At 39.7% G+C, this 25,031-nt stretch overlaps 1 protein-coding gene across 1 annotated transcript in view; it reads right to left on the reverse strand.

Moving 5' to 3' along the window:
• The window catches only part of LOC134843791 (uncharacterized), a gene marked incomplete in the record, with an annotated part of 54,814 nt that overhangs the window by 27,152 nt on the left and 2,631 nt on the right, over positions 1-25,031 (reverse strand). The window contains 1 exon segment of the mRNA XM_063860070.1: positions 8,098-8,187. Within this exon segment, the coding sequence (XP_063716140.1) occupies positions 8,098-8,187 (90 nt within the window).

Here is a 25,031-nt window from a genome sequence, read left to right on the forward strand (position 1 = left end):
CGATTCCAACTCGTACCAGGATTTTATCTGGTCGGTCAGAGAAGAATCTTCAACAACACACTTGAAACACGAAGAAGTAGAATTAACGGACGGCGGCAACGGACCACTTATGACCCAACCTATCGGTAGGCGAATGGAACACGGTGAATTTTTATCATCTCCCAAGGTGAACTCAATGGGTCTAACGGCGTGGTAGTAGTCTTGTCCGATAATAACTTCAACGTCCTCATAAGTATTTTGAGTGGGCTTAATAGGTGCTAATTGTGGATATTTATTCTGCAAATCAGCAATATTGATTAATTCGGAACCAATCCGAATATTGTCTTTAACATATGCACAGAGAGAAAATACGAAATCACTATTATTCGGCTCGAAGGAAACTGTAAACTTGACCCTCTGAGTCTCAACAACGGTGGTTGAATTGAAACCACTAATTGACAAGTTAACGCGCTCCCCTACTAAGCCGAGACGGTTTACGAGTGACGAAGACACCCAGGAGTGAGTCGATGCACTATCACAAAGAACCAACGACAGGAGACTGGTTACATCCGAGGATACACCAAGTGTTGCAATTGGCAACAACCCTTTAGAAGATTCAATGTCATGTACATCACTAACAGCGGCATGGGTGGAAGTGTTTGTATTCTCCTTGGATTTGTTTGTTCCAGCCTTATTCGAGACATTTGAATTTTCCTTCCGAGGAAATATTCCTTCGGCTCCATGGAGCAAGACATTATGTGTGCTATCACACTCTGGCTTCGGGCACTTTTTCGCTCTAGAACACTGCAGGAAACTATGATTGCCATTGAGGCAAGCGAAGCAAAGTTTCTGTTCAGCTATGTATTTTGCTCGCTGAGTAGCATTCTTTTCCTTAAAAACAGCACAATTCCACAATGCATGACTACCTTTACAAAAAGCGCATGGCGGAAACTTAGACTTATCCTGAGCGTTACTAGTTACCTGGCTATTGGCTGCAAAAATTTTGGTTGTTTTTGGTTTAACTGGTTCCTCGTTTTTTGCCTTAGATGTGAGTAAACGTAATCTTTCATGCCCCTCTGCCTTTTCTTTCAACCAGTTGTTAAAGTCTAAGAGTGTTGGTCGCTGCCAATTATGTCTAACAGTATGCATTGACCAAGCCTCCTTGAGGTTAGCGGAAGTTTACTAACAGCTTGGTTTAACAGGTTAACACTCTTTAGATCATCGTTGAAAGACAATGATTTGAAAATTGCTACGAGGCCAGATATGGCAGAGGAGAAACTAATGACATTTTCCGAATTGTGCATCTTAAGTGGAGGAAAAGTATTCAGCTTATCAAGATGCGCACCAACAATGGCATGTGGTTGCCTAAACTTCCGTTGCAAGGTGGCCAGTGCATCCTTGTACATAACGCCACTATAACTAAATTCCACAATTGCGGTTTTTGCTTTGCCTGTTACGAGCGTTTTTAAGTATGTCAGTTTCGTATCATCGGTGAGAACAGCGGAATCAACGGTGGACTTAAACTGACCAAACCATTCGTCCCTTGTGGGGCGCCAAAATATGCCCGCTCTAATCTCCAAAAACTGATCCAAATCCGTAAATTAGTAAGAGATATTTTTCGGTAAATAACTCAGGCAAATAGATAAATTTCGGCATTCTCTATCGATCAAAAACATCATATAACTTTTTATCATCTGTTCGTTTTTGGTACAAATCGGCGCAAGCTAGCCACAAGAACCGGTCGGTAATGTCCTTGAGACAAATTGCTCTTTTTGGCGGTCAGTCTTAATCAGGGCTGAACGGAACTAGAACCGAAAAACAGTTCAAATAGGATATTACCCCCGTTTTTAGTATATTAATACATGGACAGGTGGGTGACTCGAACCTACGTCAACTGTTATTTAACACATATATTCGGCGTTAGCTTAGGCCACTCGGCCAACTGTGCTTATTTTTTATGCATCTATACTTTTGTTTTATATGCATCTATACTCTACATTTGCATTGCAACATTTAGATCTGAAATAGATTTTTCAGATCTGAAATTACAAAAAAAAAACAAAATTTCAGATCTGAAATTACCGATACTTTAAGTATCCAAGCCTCATTTAAACATTTCACAACCTATTTTAGATCTGAAATTTAGATCTGAAAAAAGTTATTTCAGATCTGTTTTAGAAAATAAAATGTACTGGGTCGTGAAGGTTTGGAACTATAGGAATTTTTTGTTGTTGTTGTTGAAAAAGGGAGGCACTTATTGTAGAAATGATGCATGAGCTGCGATCCAACAGATGGTGGTAGCTTGTGTTGCAGCGAATCATGGTGTTTCCCACTCTACTCTTGCCATTTTGTTAAATAAGCTGCAGGGGAATAATGGGGAAAAATTGTGAATAATGAGCGACCTGACAAATAAGGCAGAGGATATTGAAAAACAATAGTTTTTACTCAATGGCAATCTTTTCAGATGAAGTGGGGAGGTTGTTGAGGTTCGTTTCTAAACTTCTTTTTAAACTAAGATTTTTGAAGGTAAGATGTCCTTCAGATAATTCAGTTTTTTATTAATTGGTTTTAGGAATCAGTAATTGTAAAAGAAAATAAAAATGAGGTAATCCTCCGGGTTGACAAAAATGCTTATCATACTGTTTCATATTATGAAAAAAGTGCTTATCATACTATTTCATTGCCCAAAAAAAGTTCTATAAAAATAGCATGATAAGCATCTTTCATAGTATGAAACATTATGATAGATATTTTTTCATTACTATGAAGTTCTATGAAAAGCGTTTTGTCCACAAATGAAAATATCCTGGACTTTTTGTGATAAAAAACCCAGAGTAATTAAATGAAGTTGTATGATAAGCTTTTTTCTTTTATGGACGTCAACCCAGGCCATAAAATTTGTATGAGAAAAAATTTCATCTAAATATCCGATGTATGGTTTATGTAACTGATGCCGTCGTATTCTTTTAAAAATCTTATTAATGATAATAATTTTAGATTTTTCCGGGCAGAGAACTCTTGTTCGATTTGGAAACCAGGAGCGTAACGATGCCAAATTGTATCAAGTTTTGTTTGGTCAAGATGAATATTTTTCCAATGGTGCGCGCTTGGTGGTCATCTGTGTCAACATTTAGATCTGAAATAGATTTTTCAGATCTGAAATTACAAAAAAAAACAAAATTTCAGATCTGAAATTACCGATACTTTAAGTATCCAAGCCTCATTTAAACATTTCACAACCTATTTTAGATCTGAAATTTAGATCTGAAAAAAGTTATTTCAGATCTGTTTTAGAAAATAAAATGTACTGGGTCGTGAAGGTTTGGAACTATAGGAATTTTTTGTTGTTGTTGTTGAAAAAGGGAGGCACTTATTGTAGAAATGATGCATGAGCTGCGATCCAACAGATGGTGGTAGCTTGTGTTGCAGCGAATCATGGTGTTTCCCACTCTACTCTTGCCATTTTGTTAAATAAGCTGCAGGGGAATAATGGGGAAAAATTGTGAATAATGAGCGACCTGACAAATAAGGCAGAGGATATTGAAAAACAATAGTTTTTACTCAATGGCAATCTTTTCAGATGAAGTGGGGAGGTTGTTGAGGTTCGTTTCTAAACTTCTTTTTAAACTAAGATTTTTGAAGGTAAGATGTCCTTCAGATAATTCAGTTTTTTATTAATTGGTTTTAGGAATCAGTAATTGTAAAAGAAAATAAAAATGAGGTAATCCTCCGGGTTGACAAAAATGCTTATCATACTGTTTCATATTATGAAAAAAGTGCTTATCATACTATTTCATTGCCCAAAAAAAGTTCTATAAAAATAGCATGATAAGCATCTTTCATAGTATGAAACATTATGATAGACATTTTTTTATTACTATGAAGTTCTATGAAAAGCGTTTTGTCCACAAATGAAAATATCCTGGACTTTTTGTGATAAAAAACCCAGAGTAAATAAATGAAATTGTATGATAAGTTTTTTTCTTTTATGGACGTCAACCCAGGCCATGAAATTTGTATGAGAAAAAATTTCATCTAAATATCCGATGTATGGTTTATGTAACTGATGCCGTCGTATTCTTTTAAAAATCGTATTAATGATAATAATTTTAGATTTTTCCGGGCAGAGAACTCTTGTTCGATTTGGAAACCAGGAGCGTAACGATGCCAAATTGTGTCAAGTTTTGTTTGGTCAAGATGAATATTTTTCCCATGGTGCGCGCTTGGTGGTCATCTGTGTCAATTAGTAAGTTGAAGTCCAGCCCTCATGCATTATCAAACAACATTCAAAACTTTTGCCTCAGCCAAAATCAGCAATTTTGTTTCCATATGGGTTTTTAGGTCCGTGAGTTATTAAAATTGACCATTTGTAACAATAGGGCACCTTTTTTGCTATTCTAAAATATGTGACAAAAATGTAAGCAAATTTTTTTTTGTACGCTCAAACTTTCATTGAACTTTCGAAGGAAATCGCTAATTGCATATTTTACCCACCTTGTTTGTTTTAGTAATTGAATAAATTGTCGTTAGATTGGACAAGGGATCTTCGCAAAGGATCTTTTTGATCTTAGCTTTACGAGGCCAAACTGTGCACTGGAACTTTGTGTTTGTATGTTCCTGGATTCCAGAGGCAAGTCTTTAAACATGTTCCAAGATGTAAGTGGATTCCACTAACAAAGTTTCAGTGGATTCCCGGTACAAATATCTGTACCGGAAAGTTTGTCGGCACATTGATTTTGTAGCGGATTCCGCAACGAGCAAATATAGGCAGTTGTTCCGGATTCCGCAAACGTAAGTGGATTCCGCGAATGAAACGGGACTCCGCAAGTTTTTGCGTACTCCACTTGCAATTTGCGGATTCCACTTAAAATTTGCGGATTCCGATTACAATTTACGGAAACTGCTTACAGTTTGCGCATTCCACTTCCAGTTGCGGATTCCGCGACAGCTTAAGTTTGCTGAAGACATATATCAGTAATTGTTTATGGATTCAACAAACTGGTTCCGGAATTTACACATTTTGTTGCAGATTCAGCAAAATTGCTTGTTTTTGGAGCCTTTTTGAGCAACACAAAGTTTTAGCTAATTGTCCGTGGAATCTAAAACAGCAGAGAAGATCAAAAAAAGTAGCAATGTTGCGGATTCAAATACAAATATGGGGAGATTCGGAAAAAAAGGTGACGCAGTGTATCAAAACACGAAAGTGACTTCTTTCCTTGAAATTTGCATAATTTCTAGGCTCTGCGTATGTGTTTTTTTGTTTTAAATTTATTTTATATGCAAGTATTTTTATTCAAATAAATGAACAAAGAATTTTCGGAATACAGTCGAATAATTTAAGAGATGTTGAGAAGAAAAACTTTTGATATCTTCGGGGAGATTCCCACGAGGATAAAAGAGAATAACGGTTTTTGATTCATCGTCCCAAGCATCTCGATAAAGAACAAAAAAACGAAAAATTTGGTAAAAAAACAGCAGTGGGAAAAATATATATATTTGAATCATGTTAGCGTGAAAATAGTTGTGTCAAAATATCAGTTGACTATTGAATTTGGTTTCAAATGCAGAAATGGACTTCTTCAGAATTAAGCTTTATAATGGCTGATTCCTGCATTTGAAATAAGAAGAAAAAACTTAAATATTTTTTACTTTTTATTCGTTGGTTCAATTATTATTTCGCCTATATTTTCCATTTCAGGTTAAATAGCAACACAATGCAATTGTTAGGCCTATTCAAGTGTTTGCTCTTTAGTTTGCGGTTATTGTTTGTGATTGAAATGTTTGTTGAAAAAGGGAATTGAATTAAAAGGAAGAATTGTCGCAAATAAGTGTCAACTATAATTTAGCCAACAACAATAAAGTTATTGGGCTTCTTTTCTTATAAAACCCCAAAAAATTTTTGAAATGGAGTTATTGTGCTATGATTTCGATACGTCTTCTTTCAAGTAGTTCTTTGTCTTTTTCGTTCGTAATTGTTTTTTTTTGTTGATGGTATGGTTTGATCAGCTGGATTTTGGTACATTTCCGAATCAATTCTTGTCACTGTTGGAGTAGGGTGTTGCGGGATTGGGCGACCACATGTATTCATAGTTTAAAAATTTGGCATATACTACCGGGCGCTTGTTGGACTCGAGTTAAATTTTTTTGCTCCGATCTCGTTGGTCGAAATTCGTTTGTTTCATTTGAAAAGAAACTGAACTATTAACAGATAGGAAAAATTGTAAGTTATGCCTGACACAATTTTCCCAAAAACACGAAGAGCGATTTAGTAATTGAGTATTTTCCAACGCTTTTTAACAAGTCACTATAATTCAAATAAACAAAAAATAAAGAGAAAATTCATTTTCATTTTTTTTCTAAGAAAAAAGCAACAACAAACCTGTTGATAGCACAGAATCCACATCATTTCTATTATTTAGTAACCTCGGAGTTTGAAACATCTGTGCGCCTATTTAAAAAAAGCACAAAATTTTTTTCCTGCGAACTGATGTTGATGGGGTGTTACGCATAATGTTGTCTTAAAACGCTTTCATTGGTTCGGGGCTTACATGCCCGAATGTCACAGAACGTATATCGTATAACGAAATTTTGGTTTATTGTCCATTTGTGAAGGAGCAAACAGTAACGAATTATTGAACGAATTAGAGGCCCGCATTGACTAAAAATAGATGATTAATAGCCACCAGCGATTTAACGCAGTTGGCAAATGCTCGTCCAAGGTAATAGATTAGTATCTAATTAAAACTTATTTCCAGGACTATTATGGCTGAAACTGTCTCTGAGCAATGATATAACTAACTGCCTGATTCGCCGGTAAAAAGAAACTTTTTTTCCACTGACTATTTATCCTTCTGCTCTTGTAATTTGTAAAGCTAGCTAGCATCTTGATTGTTAGCAAATTAGTGCGTTCTGACTTGCACTGATTCTAACATAAGTTCATTTTAAATTGCCTGAGTTGTTTCGCGTTAATATACAGAATGTAAATTAATTATGAACCTAGAGGATTTTCATAATCAATGGTACCGTTTCCTCTTGGCACCAAAAACAATCCCGATATTTTTATACTGTTTTCATTTTAGATGGATGTTTGTTTTTTCCTCTTAGAATACATCAAAAGCTTCATCGTTATCTGACTGTTTTGGTCGTTTGAAATTGGAATAAGGATAAAGAAAATGAATCGGAACGATCAAAGAAAATGAAAAAAAAAACAAAAGAAGAACAAAGGGAGCGTCCTTGCTGCGGAATTCGCTTACAATTCACAAAATGCTCAGTTTGGCCTCGTAATGAAAGATAAGTTTAAACCGTGAAAATTTAGTTTTACTCAGGCAATAGTTGTTTTTTTTTTAAGTTTTTTCGAAGCAATTTATGGAATCAAAAACTTGAAAATTAAAAAAATTCCGCAAAAAAGTTTGAAAAAAAGTTTTGAATTTTTTGAACGTTTTTTTCGTTTTTCTACTCCTTTTTCTTCCAAAACTGTTTTCCATTTATTCTATTCACTATGATTCAAATATGCCTAGATTCAATTTTTTTGTTCACATCTTTTTATTACAACATGCAGAAAAAACGACACTAATTTAAAAAAACGTTTTTTTTTTCAAGACTGGTCGGAGCATTCTGTGCTACTTGCTTAGTAACCGGCTATCCTTGTTTTTCATAAAACTTTGCCAGCAGCGCAGAAACTTGTGAAAATAAAAGCAGGCGCGGATCTAGAAATTTCTTGACAAATTTTCGTACAAAAGCCAATTAAAAAGCGTTTTGGAAAATTTCGACCGAAAAATTGCGCTCCCCCTCAAAACTAGTATAAATTGGCACCGAAGACGCCTTAGGAACAAAATTAAGGTCACTCAGCCAAAAGTGGACAAAGGGGGACCCTTTGGGTCGGCAGGGGGTCGAATTCCTGAGGGGGAGCGCGTCCGCTCACCCCTAAACTTGCTACGTTATATAAGTGTGTCTACAGAATTTTGAAAGTTTACAAAAAAATGGTCACTGAAGAAAGTATGTCGCTTATGTAAAGCGAGACAACTAAGGTCTGACCTTGCTGATCTAGACATTGGTATATCAGGGTCTTACATTAATTGAGAGTTATTTTCGATCTAACGCTGTAAAAGTTCAACCGACCTCGAACAAGCTCATGTCTTCAACAGTGTTGCTCCGTCTCAGTGCTTCTGCACCCCGTCCGTCCAAGTACTTGAATTCCAGCAGTCCCGTCTAAATATATCAAACCGAGTAATAAGGGCAAAATAAGAAGCCATTCGAAGCTTTAATTTTTGATACTAGGGCCGGATGCGTTATCGTCCCCGTCAACGATTCAGCTCAAGTACCTCGAAAGCAAAAAAAAGTTTCGTAATTATTTTTTAGCTTTTCAGAAGTTATCGGATTTCTTATATGCACTGTGATTGTTTGTGGCAAATTAATTGAAGTCGCGGTAAGTTAGGGTCGCGGTAAGTTAGGAAGGAAAACTAAGACGCGTGAGCCAACGGAGCGCAGCACAAAACTTGAAAAAAAAAACATAATTTTGATCAAAGCATCAGATTAATAGTTAGAACTAAAAAAGTGATATTGAAAAACATAAAATCAGGGGCGGATCTAGGATTTTCCCGTAGGGGGCGGATTTTTAAAAAAATTTTGAATATGTTGACGACCTTTTTTTTCTTAGGTTGGCCAAATTGAGTTTCCGAGCTCTCCTAAAGCACTAAAAGGAGAAGCTTCAAAAAGACGTTTTTTTGAATGATTCCTATTTCGTTGAATGATGCCTAGAGAGTAAAAGCACCCAGAAAAAAAGAAGTAACCACCTCGAAAGCAAAAAAAAACTTTCGTAATTATTTTTTAGCTTTTCAGAAGTTATCGGATTTTTTATATGCACTGTGATTGTTTTTGGCAAATTAATGAAAGTCGCGGTAAGTTAGGAGAATTTATGCGGTAGCGATTAGTGTGAGTGTCGATTAGCATGGGCAGGAAAAAAAATTGAGTAGTTAAAAAGGAAAACTATAACGCGTGAGCCAATCGGAGCGCAGCACAAAATTTGAAAAAAAAAAACATAATTTTGATCAAAGCATCAGATTAATAGTTGCAAGTAAAAAAGTGATATTAAGAAACATAAAATCAGGGGCGGATCAAAAATTTTCCCGAAGGGGGCGAATTTTTAAAAAAATTTTGAATATGTTGACGACCTTTTTTTCTTGGGTTGGGCAAATTGAGTTTCCGAGCTCTCCTAAAACACTAAAAGGAGAAGCTCTAAAAAGAAAATTTTTCCGCCAAATTTTCTGCGCCGCAGGCAAATTTTTGAAAAAACAGGTCAAAAAAGCCATTTTTGGGCACTTTTTGGAAATTTTGACGCGTTTTTTTTGGCGCGCGCTCCCCCTCAAATTTAATATATATTGGCGCCGCAGGCGCCATTAGAAAAACTTTAGGGTCGGTCGGCCAAAATAGGAATTCTCAAAAAAGTACCAAGGGGGGACTCTTTGGGTCGGCAGGGGGTCGAACCCCTGAAAGGGGGCGTACGCCTCCCGCCCACTCCCCCTAAATCCACCCCTGCATAAAATAACTGTTTTTAGTTTTTTTAAACTTTTTCTCACAAGCTGTGGCCAACGCTGGACCATTGTTTGTGAACCTATATTTCTTGAATTTTGTGCCCGTTGTCAATTTTGTGCAATTGAGATGATTGAGCCGACAATTTCTGACGCTCAATCGAAATCGTTTGAGTTTTTGAGTAGGGCTTCTCTCCCCGCCGAGTTTTTTGCAGAAGAATTTTTTTGCAGTTTTTTTTTTAATTACTAGACGGTGAACTATGAACTATTATCCAAATGAAGAACCGTACTTTTTCTACATCTCAAAAAAACCTTACAGTTCGAGGAATCGTTCCCTAATTGGATTTTTTTTGGCTTTAATAGTTCAATAGAACTTGCACGAGTTCTTGCGTGCAGAACAGTTAATAGATAGAAGTAATAAATTTTGGTTCTTCCGCTCAAAAATGCCAAGCAAATAGGATTTTTTGTTCGTCCAGAGCTAAAAAAAATTGTATAACTTTGCTCATAAGGACGAGAGACCGTGAAAAAAAGTGCCATCACATAACAGTGCGTCCGGTTTTCGAAAATTCGAAAAAAAATATGGATGAAAATCCCTGAATCTCCAGCTGAAATGTCGAGATCATGCAAAAAGTTTTCGCTTCCTGTTGCTTTTTACCAAACTGGCAAAAACACGAGCTAATATTTGGCGGAATAAGGGACAGTAATAGACGACTGTATCAATCAACAGAATGGCGATTTCTGAGAATTCTGGCAATAGAAGTTTTTCTATCCAAATCGTGACAACCCGATTATTAAGTTTTATCAATTTTTGAAAAGTTTTGTTTTCAACCACCAAAATTGTGCTTTGAATCTTTTTCTGCTAACAACTCTAAGTTTGAGTGGTGGTTGTGTGCGGTACAATAATAGTTCAGTTAATTTTGTTGTTATCTGTAATTGATCGAAATTTTACAATCTTTTTCGCAACAAAAACAACGTATAGAAACTTTGCTCTTTGATGTTTGTTGTTCCGACTTTCGTAAGGAACGTAACGGAATGTTTGTGCTCGTGGTTAGATTTTTTTCTTCAGACAAATTTCGACTTTTTAACTAGCCATTTTCGACGCAACTATCTGTTATCATTCAAAAGGTAATGTTGCCCTGACCTGTGATGAATTTTCGTAAAGTCATAATAGTTAAAAGATTGGCATTTTTGGCGCTATTAACCCGTAAGCGGAGATTTAATCTGGTCATAGAAATCGTTCCTAAATGGTCGAAAGAAGCTTATTTGCCATTATTGATTGTTACTAGCAGCAAAATCTATTCGTTTGTACTTTATATGGCGCGTGGGGGGATAATTTTTAGAAAAAACTTCAAATTTCAAAAAAACTTTCATTTTGTTTTATTACATTCAATTTTTTATGTTATTACTCCTCCAGAAACCTTAAAAGGGAGTCGGAACATTAGGGTTTCGCCCTGATACGAGCAGTCTTGTTTGAGTTTTAAAACATCAATAAGTAATTTTGCTCCCCTCTCTTTTTAGATGATTCAACTTAAGCAGGCCTCATTTCAATAATTTTTTGCTGTTGTCCAATTTACCGGTGTTTTTTTACCAATTTGTGCCAACGTTGTTTAAAAAAACTTTCCTGCATTTCGATTGGCTAGATTATATCAACATTTTTTTTGTAGTTCCGACTTTCGTAACAAAAATAACGGAATACTTGAGCTCGGGGTGTTTTTTTTTCAGACAAACTTTGCTTTTTTAACTAACCATTTTTGACGGAATTTTCTATTATGAAAAAAGTTTTGTCGTCCTGTGCTGAAATTTGAAAAGATTTTTGACCTGCGATCTTTATTCGTAAAATTGTTGGGGCTTAAATATTTTCAATATGTCCAATTTGGAAATTAAACGCGCGATATATTTTGCGCTATTAACGCGTAAAAAGAGATTTAATCCGTCTTAGAAAACGTTCCAATTTGGTTAAAGGAAGCGTATTTGCCATTATTGATTTGTTACTATGAGCAGAATCTATAAATTTCTGCTTTATGAGGCTGGTGGCGGATGATTTTACATAAAAAAAAATCTCAATTAAAAAAAAATTGTTTTGTTTTGTTACATTTTTTAATTTTTTCCTGTTATTACTCCTCCATAGACTTTAAAAGACAGTAGAAACAGTCAGGGCTCCGCCTTGGTAGGAGCAGTCTTGTTTTCTTTTTTTGTGATTTTTTGAGTTTGAGTTATTGTTTTAATTTGGGACACGAGTGTCAATTTTAAATAGGCCTGGTATTTCCTCTTTTCCTCTAAGCGCGCTTTCACTCTACTTAACTGCCGCAGAGTTTCTCCCCTCTATACCGTGTAATAGCGGGAGACACTAGGACACGATTTGATCCACAATCCCGAAAGGGTTATGTTGATGGTCAGACTAAATCGGCTGATCAAAGGGTTACGCAGCTCCCCCTTAATTTAGGCTCTTCTCGCGTTTTTAGCTAGTCCAGCAAAATGTGGGCACAATAAGTAAATTGTCAATATTAACGGAAATAAAGCAACTTACAGTGCCCTTAATGAGCTAACTACTATTTACACAACTTCTATATTGAAGCCCGCGTCCCGTTCCGTTCAATCGCTCGTCAGTTTTCGGTTGAATCGATTCAAAACTCGCCTACTCTAATAGAGCAACTCACTCACACAACTAGTTCAACCCGGTACTAAACTCGGGTTCCAATGAACTCGCTCGCTAGCAATGATTGTTCTCTACTCTGATTGAGAACCAACTACTCTTAATAGTAGCTAACACTGTTCTCTTCTCTGACGAGAACCAACTACTCTTAATGGTAGCTCACACTGTTCTGACTCTTAAAGGCTCTCCGGTACCCTCCAATTCCTTATCTTTTTTTGCACTTAGTTTTAGTTAAATCACGCCATTCCCTATCAGTCCTCATATCCGCTTAAATCGCCCGTTTGCACATGATTTAAGGCTATATCACTCCTCCTGTCAACTCTGCCACCTGCCAACTTCGGTTTCTTTTATCAATCTTTTCACATTTATTAGATACCCGGTATGCGGTAGCTGTCAAAATTTGACCAAGCAAACAAATGTCATACGATTCTAACCAACCAATTCCTGAACTATGTGAACTTCAGCTCTCGAGTTCAACTCAACCTCCAAACCATGCTTTGTTTACTCAGTAATCCTCCCAAGATTTTTCATTTTATTTATCCCATTAACGTTCCGACCTCCCAAGGGTAGGGGGAGACTCTTTTCATGGGTAGCTAATTAATTTCAAGCATCTAAAATTTCTATCTGTACTCTATTCTAATCGCGACCTTCTAGCTATCAGGGGAATTTATTTCGTCTATTAGGGGTCAAATCAAACCAGAAAGTCATCTCCGGGAAGCTAAGTAAATTCCCCGTCCATTCATACTATTTAGGAGACTTAACTCTCATGCCGCGGTCGTATTACTATCAGATTGCTCTGCGACTACTTTTCTTTAGCCTAATTGAATAGCTATTAATAGATCATTCGCCTAGCTAAACTGACCCCTATGTTTGCCAAGTCCACTTTGATTTAAATCCTCTACTCCAAGGTTGCAATGTAAAAGCTACATCTCTATCGGCTTCTGCTCTAGTTCTCAAAAGGTAAGTTCACTCCCAAATATTAGTGAGGGGACCGATTCTCATTTCCAGGGGTTGGGCTGGGAGTCACGCCACTTTCCGGTGTTAATCTCGGGTTTTTCGTGCAATTTTGAGGTCAAAACGCCCAAAGGTCAACTTAAGGTCACTCACGGTTCAACCGGCGTCAAACTTCCATATTTGGGTTCAGGATCCCTTGGGGGTCTTAACTACCAAATTTCATTCATATCCTATTAATACTTCAAAAGTTATACCATTTCTAAGGTCCATTATCACTTTTTCCGGAAAAAGGCAATTAACACCGGAAGGAGTTGCCGGAGGGTTTTCAGACACAAGGGGTCTTTTTTCGGGGAAGAGTTGTAGTACCTAATGCCGCGAAAAATTCCTTATGCCATCGTTCATCATTTCGCGCAAACTGCCTGTTTCCGGTCCGAGGTGTTTTTCCAAGTACTAATAGCTTCCGTTTCAACCACCGGATTTGCTTCAAATTATAATACAAGATCTATCTTGCCACTACCTACTATCCCTCCAAGTTTCAGCTACCTGCGCCCATTGGAGGCCGAGAAACGACTACCGGAAATTAGAGGTGGGTTTGTTTACTTAGGGCATAAAACCGGAAGTGGGGGTCATAGCAGTCTGGGGTTCCAAACTTAAGCTTTCCTTAACTAGGCCTACAACATACTAAAAGGGCCCAAAGGGTCTGGATTTTTGCATGCCCGTGTCAAATCATCTCTAGTATCGCTCCTCTGAATTTCATAAACCTAGCCACTGTAGTTCCCATTTGGGGGCGGGTTTGCAGATATTACTCCCCCTGCTTTTTCTGACATAGGAGGGACAATATCTTCAAAAATTGAATTATTTTGCACTTTACCCTTTGCTTGCTGTACTACTTAACTTAATGACAAACCAATCTTACGCTCAGGTTACTATAGCATGTAATACAGTAGATTCACCAATTCTGCAGTCTTCCCTTCTATTCTATTATTCTCCCGAATAATGCTAATGACAAAACCTTTTTTTACCAAGACAAATAGTCTTTCTACTAAGACAAATAACCAATCTAAAGCCTCAAGTCGACTCTTTGTCTAAAATCTAACCCCTCTTTTAACACCAATTTTCTTTGCTTAACTAATTTTTCGCTTTTTCCGCTTTACTATACCGCCATTGTACACGTGTTGCGACGCAGCGAACCGCGGGGTTCAAGTACCTTAGACTCTTGCCTACTTAATTTATCATGTTTAGCACCATAGGTTACTTCCTCAGAAGCAACTAAGAGTCTAGGGTAATAATTTAAGGCATCGAAAAATGCCTCCACCTTTTTCACATCCAGAAAATTTTTCTCATCGTTCTGTCCCCAGTTTACTATCATGGTGGAGATATTTCTAAACAAAGCTTAGACTGGAAAGAAGAAAATAAATTTTCAAGTTTTACTCACTGCATTGAAACCCTTACTAATTCACCGAACTCTTGTTTCAAGTCTCTTTCATCGCTCCTCCTGTCATTTCCATCTGTCTGTGAGGTGCCGGTAGTCCTGCTGCTGAACAGTCCAGTTGTTTTACTCCCCCGTAGCATCAGAACTGCTTCAAGACCTCGCCCACCGATGCGGCGCAGCCCCGATCGAGTTCATCTTCACCGAGCAAAGGCAGTTTTTTCCATCGATCGATCAAATTGTGGAAGTTGGCGGCCTTTACATCTCTAGGACCCACTTCCCTTCTACCGCCAAGCCACTCTCTGTCCTCAGTTGTTCGGAATTGCTTGAAAGACCTGAGGAAACTTCTGATCCGCTAATCGCTTGCAGATTTTGACATCCCATACTTTCGTAGACAATCTGTGTGCACACGTCGTTTTCGTCATCTCTTGGTACGATTCAGCCCAAGTAGTTTTTGTTTCGTCCGTGTTATTGTCATCTGGCCTTTGGACGGCTTCACTCATCATCTGTCCTGCCGCAGAGGACTTGTCCCCACAACTCAGAAAACCATGTACCGTCTCGTCCTCGTCAGAACTCAACTTATCATCGTCAAATCCGTCGAAAGAGCTTTTCGTGTTGTTCTCATTCCCACCCGGAACAATCGTTACATCTCTTCTCTCCCGTCCAACCATCGTGAATAAACTTCGCGTGCCGCATCTGTGTGACAGCAGGAATGTAATTGGGCGACTCAAAATTGGAAAGAAACGCGGAAATAATCCAATTCCACGCGTTGACTCCCCCACTTCACTCGTTTTTCACTCGTAACCTCGCCTATTATCACATCACTCTCTTCACTATGCTCATCGACCGATTTCTCATTGTGTCCCATCTCCGTCGGGCAGACGCGTTCCATTGAATTGTAGTCGGACTCAACATTTTCCAGATCACCTTCTCTCAAAGAGCCATGACTCATTCCCTTAAACTCTTTTTCCTGACTGCTACTTGAGGAAACTTCGGTGCCGACTCGCTCGGCAGCGTCGTCAACTGTTCCCGTTTCGCCGGTTTGATTTTTGCTTGTAAATGTCACGTCACACCCAGCCATTTCTGCTCTCGGGGGTAAACCAGCGTCGTGTCACAGGCGTCTGTAGCCGCAGCTGCATTGACGCATACTCTAACTGAAACCATTCCAGTTTTCAGAACTTCAATCCTCATGTCGGAAACGAAATCTTCGTTCTGTTCAAACCTAACGAGTCCAAGTGTTAGATCAACGTCCAATCCATCGACCACCAAGACGTCGGTCCTTCTGTTAAACTGTCCCAGCTGCAGCACGATTGACGCTTTGCTAACTACACACAAAATTACTTCTGTTTTTGTCTCGAGACTTTCCTCGGCCTGTCTCAGGGACACCTCTGATCCAATCGACCGGTAGGTTTTGTAGCTTAACAGGATCCAATCAATGTTTGGATCCAGTTCCTTTCTAGCAAACCTGTTGTTGACATAGCCAGTCGTGAATGCTTTGATGGATATCCAGTAACTGTCGTCTGTCTCCACGGGAGTCGATTCACTCACTTCCTTGCTCGCATTCTCGGGGGCCACGACCCGTGACTCCTTCACTTGGCGTCCCACCTTCGGCTCGTCATCTTCGTTTATCCCATCTACCAACCGTGTCTAAGAATCCTCTGCAAGTTCAGTTTTCGGCGGCATCGGGCACGACTCCCATTCGAAAGAAACCGCCGAACTTGGGTCCAAACTCGTGAAAAATTTCTTTGACTTCTCATCATAGAAAATTCCTAAACATTTTTTCATCCATCGAGACTTAGAACCATGTCCATTTCAATGTCGTGGTTCTCATGACTACGATTGGGAAAATCCTCTTCAGTCTCCCCAAGTTGATTTCTACCAAAATTAATCCCACCACTTCGTTGTCTCGGACATTCCCGTCACATCTTCCAATCAATCTTCCGTTGAACGGCAGAACAGCCGGCCGTGGCTGCAACGTCTGAAAAGCATCCAGTCGCATCAAGTTGCCGACAATCTCGTAACAAGTTCTGTGTCCATATACACGCCATTTGCGAACGCATTCACAAAATTCCTGCGAGATTCAACAAATCTCGTTCTCCGCCCTGGGTTTGATTCGACTTCAGTTGCGACCTCAACGTTACCCTCGCTTGGTATACAATCAAAACACTGGGTTTCGGCGCGTGCAGTAAACTCTACTTCAGCGCTGCGTGGCCCTGACGTGACGCCCTCTTTGCCAACAGGCTCAACCAATACACCAAATCCTTCGTCTTCATTTTTGCTCCTTGCTTTTGGGACCTCTGGGTTTCTGCCCCCATCAAGCACAACTTCGAAGTGATGTTGAATGATTCTTCGCAGTCTTCGGTGATCACCTCCACCGTTCCTTCCCTTCCAGTCTGTAGCACCCCTCTAGGACGCTCGAGGAGCATCCCGTGTGGCCCTTCCAATTGTTTGAGGCTGAGCACCACTTCGACTTCTATCTCAGTAGCCGCCACCACAACATCTAGTCGCTCTGTGAATGTCCCAATCTACACATCCACTTCTGCCTGGCCCAAAACAACAACGTGACTAACCTGATCATCCCAGCATTCTTGAATTTTCCCGTTGAACGCCTAAAGCTGAGGGGAAGATTCCAGGACCATGAAGGCACACACATTCATCAGGTGAACTGCAGTAGTATCTTCCAACTCCATCCGAACTAGAAGGTTGTCCACAAAATCATCGATCAAGTGCTGCTTCGGGCTAATCTCGGTGGGCCCTTCAGCTGCTTCCAGCAGCAATCTACTGCCCGATGAATCGTCGTTATCATCTCGTCTCGAGTAAGTCGCCGTCGTTGAATCGGGTTCGACCGGCGTGGTCAGTTCGTTGACCATACCCGTGCTCGGCTTCTTCGATTCTTCCGCATTCCGCATCGATATCTTCTTTTTCGTCTCAATCGTTTCCTCATGCAGCATGATCGTCGATGTCTTCGGTAGTTTCTCGAAAACTACTGGTGTCAGCTGAATTAGAGAGCTCTCGTGACACAGCGCTCTTTTTCCGTGGCTCACGAACAAATTGTGACATTCTGCAAGTCCTTGAGCACTCAGGACTACATCCGAATCGAGATCTCGGTTACTGACAACGATCAACATGAATGTTTCCTCACAGCTACTGGATCCGACTATCGTCCTGATGTATCCAAGGGCTTCGACCTTTCGTTCTTTTCCATTGCATGTTCCCCTCAACTTTCCGTTGAATCTCCAGACAGCGTCTTCGTATCCGAGGAGTTCAAGCAAACCTTCGGATATCAAATTTCAATCTGTCGTATTGTCAATCTCAATGTTCACTAGTTCGTCACACACTCTGCCCCCAAACGAAAGCTTGTCTCTTGTCAGCCCATTCGGGTCTGGGTGCACGCAATTTCCGTGCCGAGACTCTCGGACCGTCGGAGTGGGCTATACTCTTCCACATCCTGCTTTCGTCCAAGGGAGGGCCTATCTTATCCAGCAATGGCATCGAAGTACCGCCTGCATAAAAACAGCGCCGCTGGCAGTCCACCCTGATTACTGAGATTCCCTTTAGCGTGATGAGACTGATCACCATAGTTACGAATAAATTCTCCACAACAATAACTGCTATTTTCTCGGTTGTTTAACCTATCTCCAACTTCATGAACGTCCAGCCATGAATGACAACACCGCCAGGTCTTGGACTGCAGTAGCTCCTCAGTTCCTTCCTCGAATGCATCATTCTAAAATCGACGTAGTTGATCCAATTCGTACAGCCCACACTCCCTAATTTGGTTCCCAGCAGAAATAAATCATCAACTCTCGCTTTGATGAATACTTCGTTTGCTTCTAGGTTGCCTGTCTCCATTTTCGTCGTTGCTGAATCCATAAATCGTTATTCGCTCGATAAAGAAAGCCCACCCATATGATCCACAATCCCGAAAGGGTTATGTCGGTGGTCAGACTAAATCGGCCGATCAAAGGCTTACGCATTTTCCCATTTAGTTTAGGCTCTTTTCGGCTCTGCTTTCACGCTTCTAGCTAGTTCAGCAAATCGTGGGTACAAAGTAAATTGTCAATCGCAACGAAAAGAAAGCAATTTACAGTGCCCCTAATGAGCTAACTACTATTTAGCAACTTCTATATTGAAGCCCGCGTCCCGTTCCGTTCAATCGCTCGTCAGTTTTTGGTTGACTCGATTCAAAACTCGCCTATTCTACAGAGCTACTCGCTCACACAACTAGTTCAACCCTGTACTAATCTCGGGTTCCAGCGCAACTCGCTCGCACAACTAATTCAACTCGGTACTAAACTCGAGTTCCAACCAACTCGCTCGCTAGCAATGGTTGTTCTCTACTCTGATTGAGAACCAACTACTCTTAATAGTAGCTAACACTGTTCTCTTCTCTGACGAGAACCAACGACTCTTAATGGTAGCTCACACAGTTCTGACCCTTAAAGGCTCTCCGGTAGGCTCCAAGTCCTTATCTTTCTTTGCACCTAGTTTAAGTTAAGTCACGCCATTCCCTATCAGTCCTGATATCCGCTTAAATTGCCCGTTCGAACATGATTTCAGGCTATATCACTCCTCCTGTCAACTCTGCCACGTGCCAACTTTGGTTTCTTTTATCAATCTTTTCACACTTATTAGATACCCGGTATGCGGTAGCTGTCACAATTTGACCAAGCAAACAAATGTAATACGATTCTAATCAACCAATTCCTGAACTATGTGAACTTCAGCTCTCGAGTTCAACTCAACCTCCAAACCATGCTATGTTTACTCAGTAATCCTCCCAAGGTGTTTCAATTTATTTATCCCATTAACGTTCCGACCTCCCAAGGGTAGGGGGAGACCCTTTTCATGGGTAAATAATTAATTTCAAGCATCTAAAATTTTTATCTGTACTCTATTCTAATCGCGACCTTCTAGCTATCAGGGGAACTTATTTCGTCTATCAGGGGTCAAATCAAACCAGAAAGTCATCTCCGGGAAGCCAAGTAAATTCCCCGTCCATTCACACTATTTAGGAGACTTAACTCTCATGCCGCGGTCGTATTACTATCAGATTGCTCTAGGACTACTTTTCTTTAGCCTAATTGAATAGCTATTAATAGATCATTCGCCTAGCTAAACTGACCCCTATGTTTACCAAGTCCACTTTGAATTAAATCCTCTACTCCAAGGTTGCTATATCTCTATCGGCTTCTGCTCTAGTTCCCGAAATGTAAGTTCCCTCCCAAATATTAGTGAGGCGACCGATTCTCATTTCCAGGGGTTGGGCTGGGGATTACGCCACTTTCCGGTGTTAATCTCGGGGTTTTCCATGCAATTTTGGGGTCAAAACGCCCATAGGTCAATTTAAGGTCACCCAGGGGTCAACTGGGGTCAAACTTCCATATTTGCATTCAGAATCCCATGGGGGGTCCTAACTACCAAATTTCATTCATATCCTATAAATACTTCAAAAATTATACCATTTCTAAGGTCCATTATCACTTTTTCCGGAAAAAGTCAATTAACACCGGAAGGAGTCGCCGCAGGGTTTTCAGACACGAGGGGTCTTTTTTGGGGGAAGAGTTGTAGTATCTAAAGCCGCCATAAACTCCTTATGCTATCATTAATCATTTCGCGTAAATTGCCTATTTCCGGTCCAAGGGGGTGTTTTTTCAAGTGCTAATAGTTTCCGATCCAACCGCCGGATTTGCTTCAAATCATAATACAAGATATATCTTGCCATTACCTATCTCCTTCCAAGTTTCAGCTCCCTGCGCCCATTGGAGGCCGAGAAACGACTTCCAGAAGTTAGGGGTGGGTTTGTTTACTTTGTTAAACTCGGAAATGAGGGTCATATCAGTCTGGGGTTCCAAACTTAAGCGTTCCTTAACTAGGCCTACAACATACTAAAATTTGAGCCCAATACCGCCGCTAGTTTCCGAGTTCTGATAGGGCCATTTATACTTCCGGGAACCGTTATCACTTGGGGCCAGGGGGTCCAAAGGGGCTGGATTTTTGCATGCCCGGGTCAATTCATCTCTAGTATTGCTCCTCTGAAATTCATAAACCTAGCCACTTTATTTCCTATTTGAAGGGGCGGGTTTGCAGATCTTACTCCCCCTGCCTTTTTCGCCATAGAAGGGACGATATCTTCAAAGATTGAACTATTTTGAACTTTACCTTTGCTTGCTGTACTACTTAACTTAATGACAAATCAATCTTACGCTCAGGGTACTATAGTAAGTAATACAGTAGATTCACCAATTCTGCACCTGCTAACCGGCCGGTCCACAATTTATGCGCACTTCCAATCATCAAATTTTAATGTTAAAGCATAAGCACAAAATTTTCGTTCCGATTTTCGAAAAATAGTTGTGCTCGTTGTAGTTTTTTTATCATACCGGAAATGAGGGTCATAGCAGTCTGGGGTTTTAAACTTCGAATTTCATAAACCTAGCCACTTTATTTCCTATTTGAAGGGGCGCATTTGCAGATCTTACTCCCCCTGCCTTTTCCGCCATAGAAGGGGCGATATCTTCGAAGATTGAACTATTTTGAACTTTACCTTTGCTTGCTGTACTACTTAACTTAATGACAAATCAATCTTACGCTTAGGGTACTATAGCAAGTAATACAGTAGATTCACCAATTCTGCACCTGCTAACAGGCCGGTCCACAATTTATGCGCACTTCCAATCATCAAATTTTATTGTTAAAAGCATAAGCACAAAATTTTTGTTCCGATTTTCGAAAAATAGTTGTGCTCGTTGTAGTTTTTTTATCAAATCGGAAATGAGGGTCATAGTAGTTTGGGGTTCCAAACTTAAGCTTTCCTTAAATAGGCTTACAACATACTAACATTTGAGCCCAATACCGCCGCTAGTTTCCGAGTTCTGATAGGGCCATTTATACTTCCGGGAACCGTTATCACTTGGGGCCAGGGGGTCCAAAGGGTCTGGATTTTTGCATGCCCGGGTCAAATCATCTCTAATATTGCTCCTCTGAATTTCATAAACCTAGCCACTTTATTTCCTATTTGAAGGGGCGGGTTTGCAGATCTTACTCCCCCTGCCTTTGTCGCCATAGAAGGGACAATATCTTCAAAGATTGAACTATTTTGAACTTTACCTTTGCTTGCTGTACTACTTAACTTAATGACAAATCAATCTTACGCTCAGGGTACTATAGCAAGTAATACAGTAGATTCACCAATTCTGCACCTGCTAACAGGCCGGTCCACAATTTATGCGCACTTCCAATCATCAAATTTTAATGTTAAAAGCATAAGCACAAAATTTTCGTTCCGATTTTCGAAAAATAGTTGTGCTCGTTGTAGTTTTTTTATCAAATCGGAAATGAGGGTCATAGTAGTTTGGGGTTCCAAACTTAAGCTTTCCTTAAATAGGCCTACAACATACTAACATTTGAGCCCAATACCGCCGCTAGTTTCCGAGTTCTGATAGGGCCATTTATACTCCCGGGAACCGTTATCACTTGGGGCCAGGGGGTCCAAAGGGTCTGGATTTTTGCATGCCCGGGTCAAATCATCTCTAATATTGCTCCTCTGAATTTCATAAACCTAGCCACTTTATTTCCTATTTGAAGGGGCGGGTTTGCAGATCTTACTCCCCCTGCCTTTGTCGCCATAGAAGGGACAATATCTTCAAAGATTGAACTATTTTGAACTTTACCTTTGCTTGCTGTACTACTTAACTTAATGAAACTATTTTGAACTTTACCTTTGCTTGCTGTACTACTTAACTTAATGACAAATCAATCTTACGCTCAGGGTACTATAGTATGTAATACAGTAGATTCACCAATTCTGCACCTGCTAACCGGCCGGTCCACAATTTATGCGCACTTCCAATCATCAAATTTTAATGTTAAAGCCTAAGCACAAAATTTTCGTTCCGATTTTCGAAAAATAGTTGTGCTCGTTGTAGTTTTTTTGTCATACCGGAAATGAGGGTCATAGCAGTCTGGGGTTTTAAACTTCGAATTTCATAAACCTAGCCACTTTATTTCCTATTTGAAGGGGCGCATTTGCAGATCTTACTCCCCCTGCCTTTTCCGCCATAGAAGGGGCGATATCTTCGAAGATTGAACTATTTTGAACTTTACCTTTGCTTGCTGTACTACTTAACTTAATGACAAATCAATCTTACGCTCAGGGTACTATAGCATGTAATACAGTAGATTCACCAATTCTGCACCTGCTAACAGGCCGGTCCACAATTTATGCGCACTTCCAATCATCAAATTTTAATGTTAAAAGCATAAGCACAAAATTTTCGTTCCGGTTTTCGAAAAATAGTTGTGCTCGTTGTAGTTTTTTATCAAATCGGAAATGAGGGTCATAGTAGTCTGGGGTTCCAAACTTAAGCTTTCCTTAAATAGGCCTACAACATACTAACATTTGAGCCCAATACCGCCGCTAGTTTCCGAGTTCTGATAGGGCCATTTATACTTCCGGGAACCGTTATCACTTGGGGCCAGGGGGTTCAAAGGGTCTGGATTTTTGCATGCCCGGGTCAAATCATCTCTAATATTGCTCCTCTGAATTTCATAAACCTAGCCACTTTATTTCCTATTTGAAGGAGCGGGTTTGCAGATCTTACTCTCCCTGCCTTTGTCGCCATAGAAGGGACAATATCTTCAAAGATTGAACTATTTTGAACTTCACCTTTGCTTGCTGTACTACTTAACTTAATGAAACTATTTTGAACTTTACCTTTGCTTGCTGTACTACTTAACTTAATGACAAATCAATCTTACGCTCAGGGTACTATAGTATGTAATACAGTAGATTCACCAATTCTGCACCTGCTAACCGGCCGGTCCACAATTTATGCGCACTTCCAATCATCAAATTTTAATGTTAAAGCATAAGCACAAAATTTTCGTTCCGATTTTCGAAAAATAGTTGTGCTCGTTGTAGTTTTTTATCATACCGGAAATGAGGGTCATAGCAGTCTGGGGTTTTAAACTTCGAATTTCATAAACCTAGCCACTTTATTTCCTATTTGAAGGGGCGCATTTGCAGATCTTACTCCCCCTGCCTTTTCCGCCATAGAAGGGGCGATATCTTCGAAGATTGAACTATTTTGAACTTTACCTTTACTTGCTGTACTACTTAACTTAATGACAAATCAATCTTACGCTCAGGGTACTATAGTATGTAATACAGTAGATTCACCAATTCTGCACCTGCTAACCGGCCGGTCCACAATTTATGCGCACTTCCAATCATCAAATTTTAATGTTAAAGCATAAGCACAAAATTTTCGTTCCGATTTTCGAAAAATAGTTGTGCTCGTTGTAGTTTTTTTATCATACCGGAAATGAGGGTCATAGCAGTCTGGGGTTTTAAACTTCGAATTTCATAAACCTAGCCACTTTATTTCCTATTTGAAGGGGCGCATTTGCAGATCTTACTCCCCCTGCCTTTTCCGCCATAGAAGGGGCGATATCTTCGAAGATTGAACTATTTTGAACTTTACCTTTGCTTGCTGTACTACTTAACTTAATGACAAATCAATCTTACGCTCAGGGTACTATAGTGTGTAATACAGTAGATTCACCAATTCTGCACCTGCTAACCGGCCGGTCCACAATTTATGCGCACTTCCAATCATCAAATTTTAATGTTAAAGCATAAGCACAAAATTTTCGTTCCGATTTTCGAAAAATAGTTATGCTCGTTGTAGTTTTTTTTATCAAATCGGAAATGAGGGTCATAGTAGTCTGGGGTTCCAAACTTAAGATTTCCTTAAATAGGCCTACAACATACTAACATTTGAGCCCAATACCGCCGCTAGTTTCCGAGTTCTGATAGGGCCATTTATACTTCCGGGAACCGTTATCACTTGGGGCCAGGGGGTCCAAAGGGTCTGGATTTTTGAATGCCCGGGTCAAATCATCTCTAATATTGCTCCTCTGAATTTCATAAATCAGCCACTATATTTCCTATTTGAAGGGGCGGGTTTGCAGATCTTACTCCCCCTGCCTTTGTCGCCATAGAAGGAACAATATCTTCAAAGATTGAACTATTTTGAACTTTACCTTTGCTTGCTGTACTACTTAACTTAATGAAACTATTTTGAACTTTACCTTTGCTTGCTGTACTACTTAACTTAATGACAAATCAATCTTACGCTCAGGGTACTATAGTATGTAATACAGTAGATTCACCAATTCTGCACCTGCTAACCGGCCGGTCCACAATTTATGCGCACTTCCAATCATCAAATTTTAATGTTAAAGCATAAGCACAAAATTTTCGTTCCGATTTTCGAAAAATAGTTGCGCTCGTTGTAGTTTTTTTATCATACCGGAAATGAGGGTCATAGCAGTCTGGGGTTTTAAACTTCGAATTTCATAAACCTAGCCACTTTATTTCCTATTTGAAGGGGCGCATTTGCAGATCTTACTCCCCCTGCCTTTTCCGCCATAGAAGGGGCGATATCTTCGAAGATTGAACTATTTTGAACTTTACCTTTGCTTG

The sequence above is a fragment of the Symsagittifera roscoffensis genome, chromosome 4 (genome assembly GCF_963678635.1).
Source record: "Symsagittifera roscoffensis chromosome 4, txSymRosc1.1, whole genome shotgun sequence".
Taxonomy (NCBI): Eukaryota; Metazoa; Xenacoelomorpha; order Acoela; family Convolutidae; genus Symsagittifera; species Symsagittifera roscoffensis.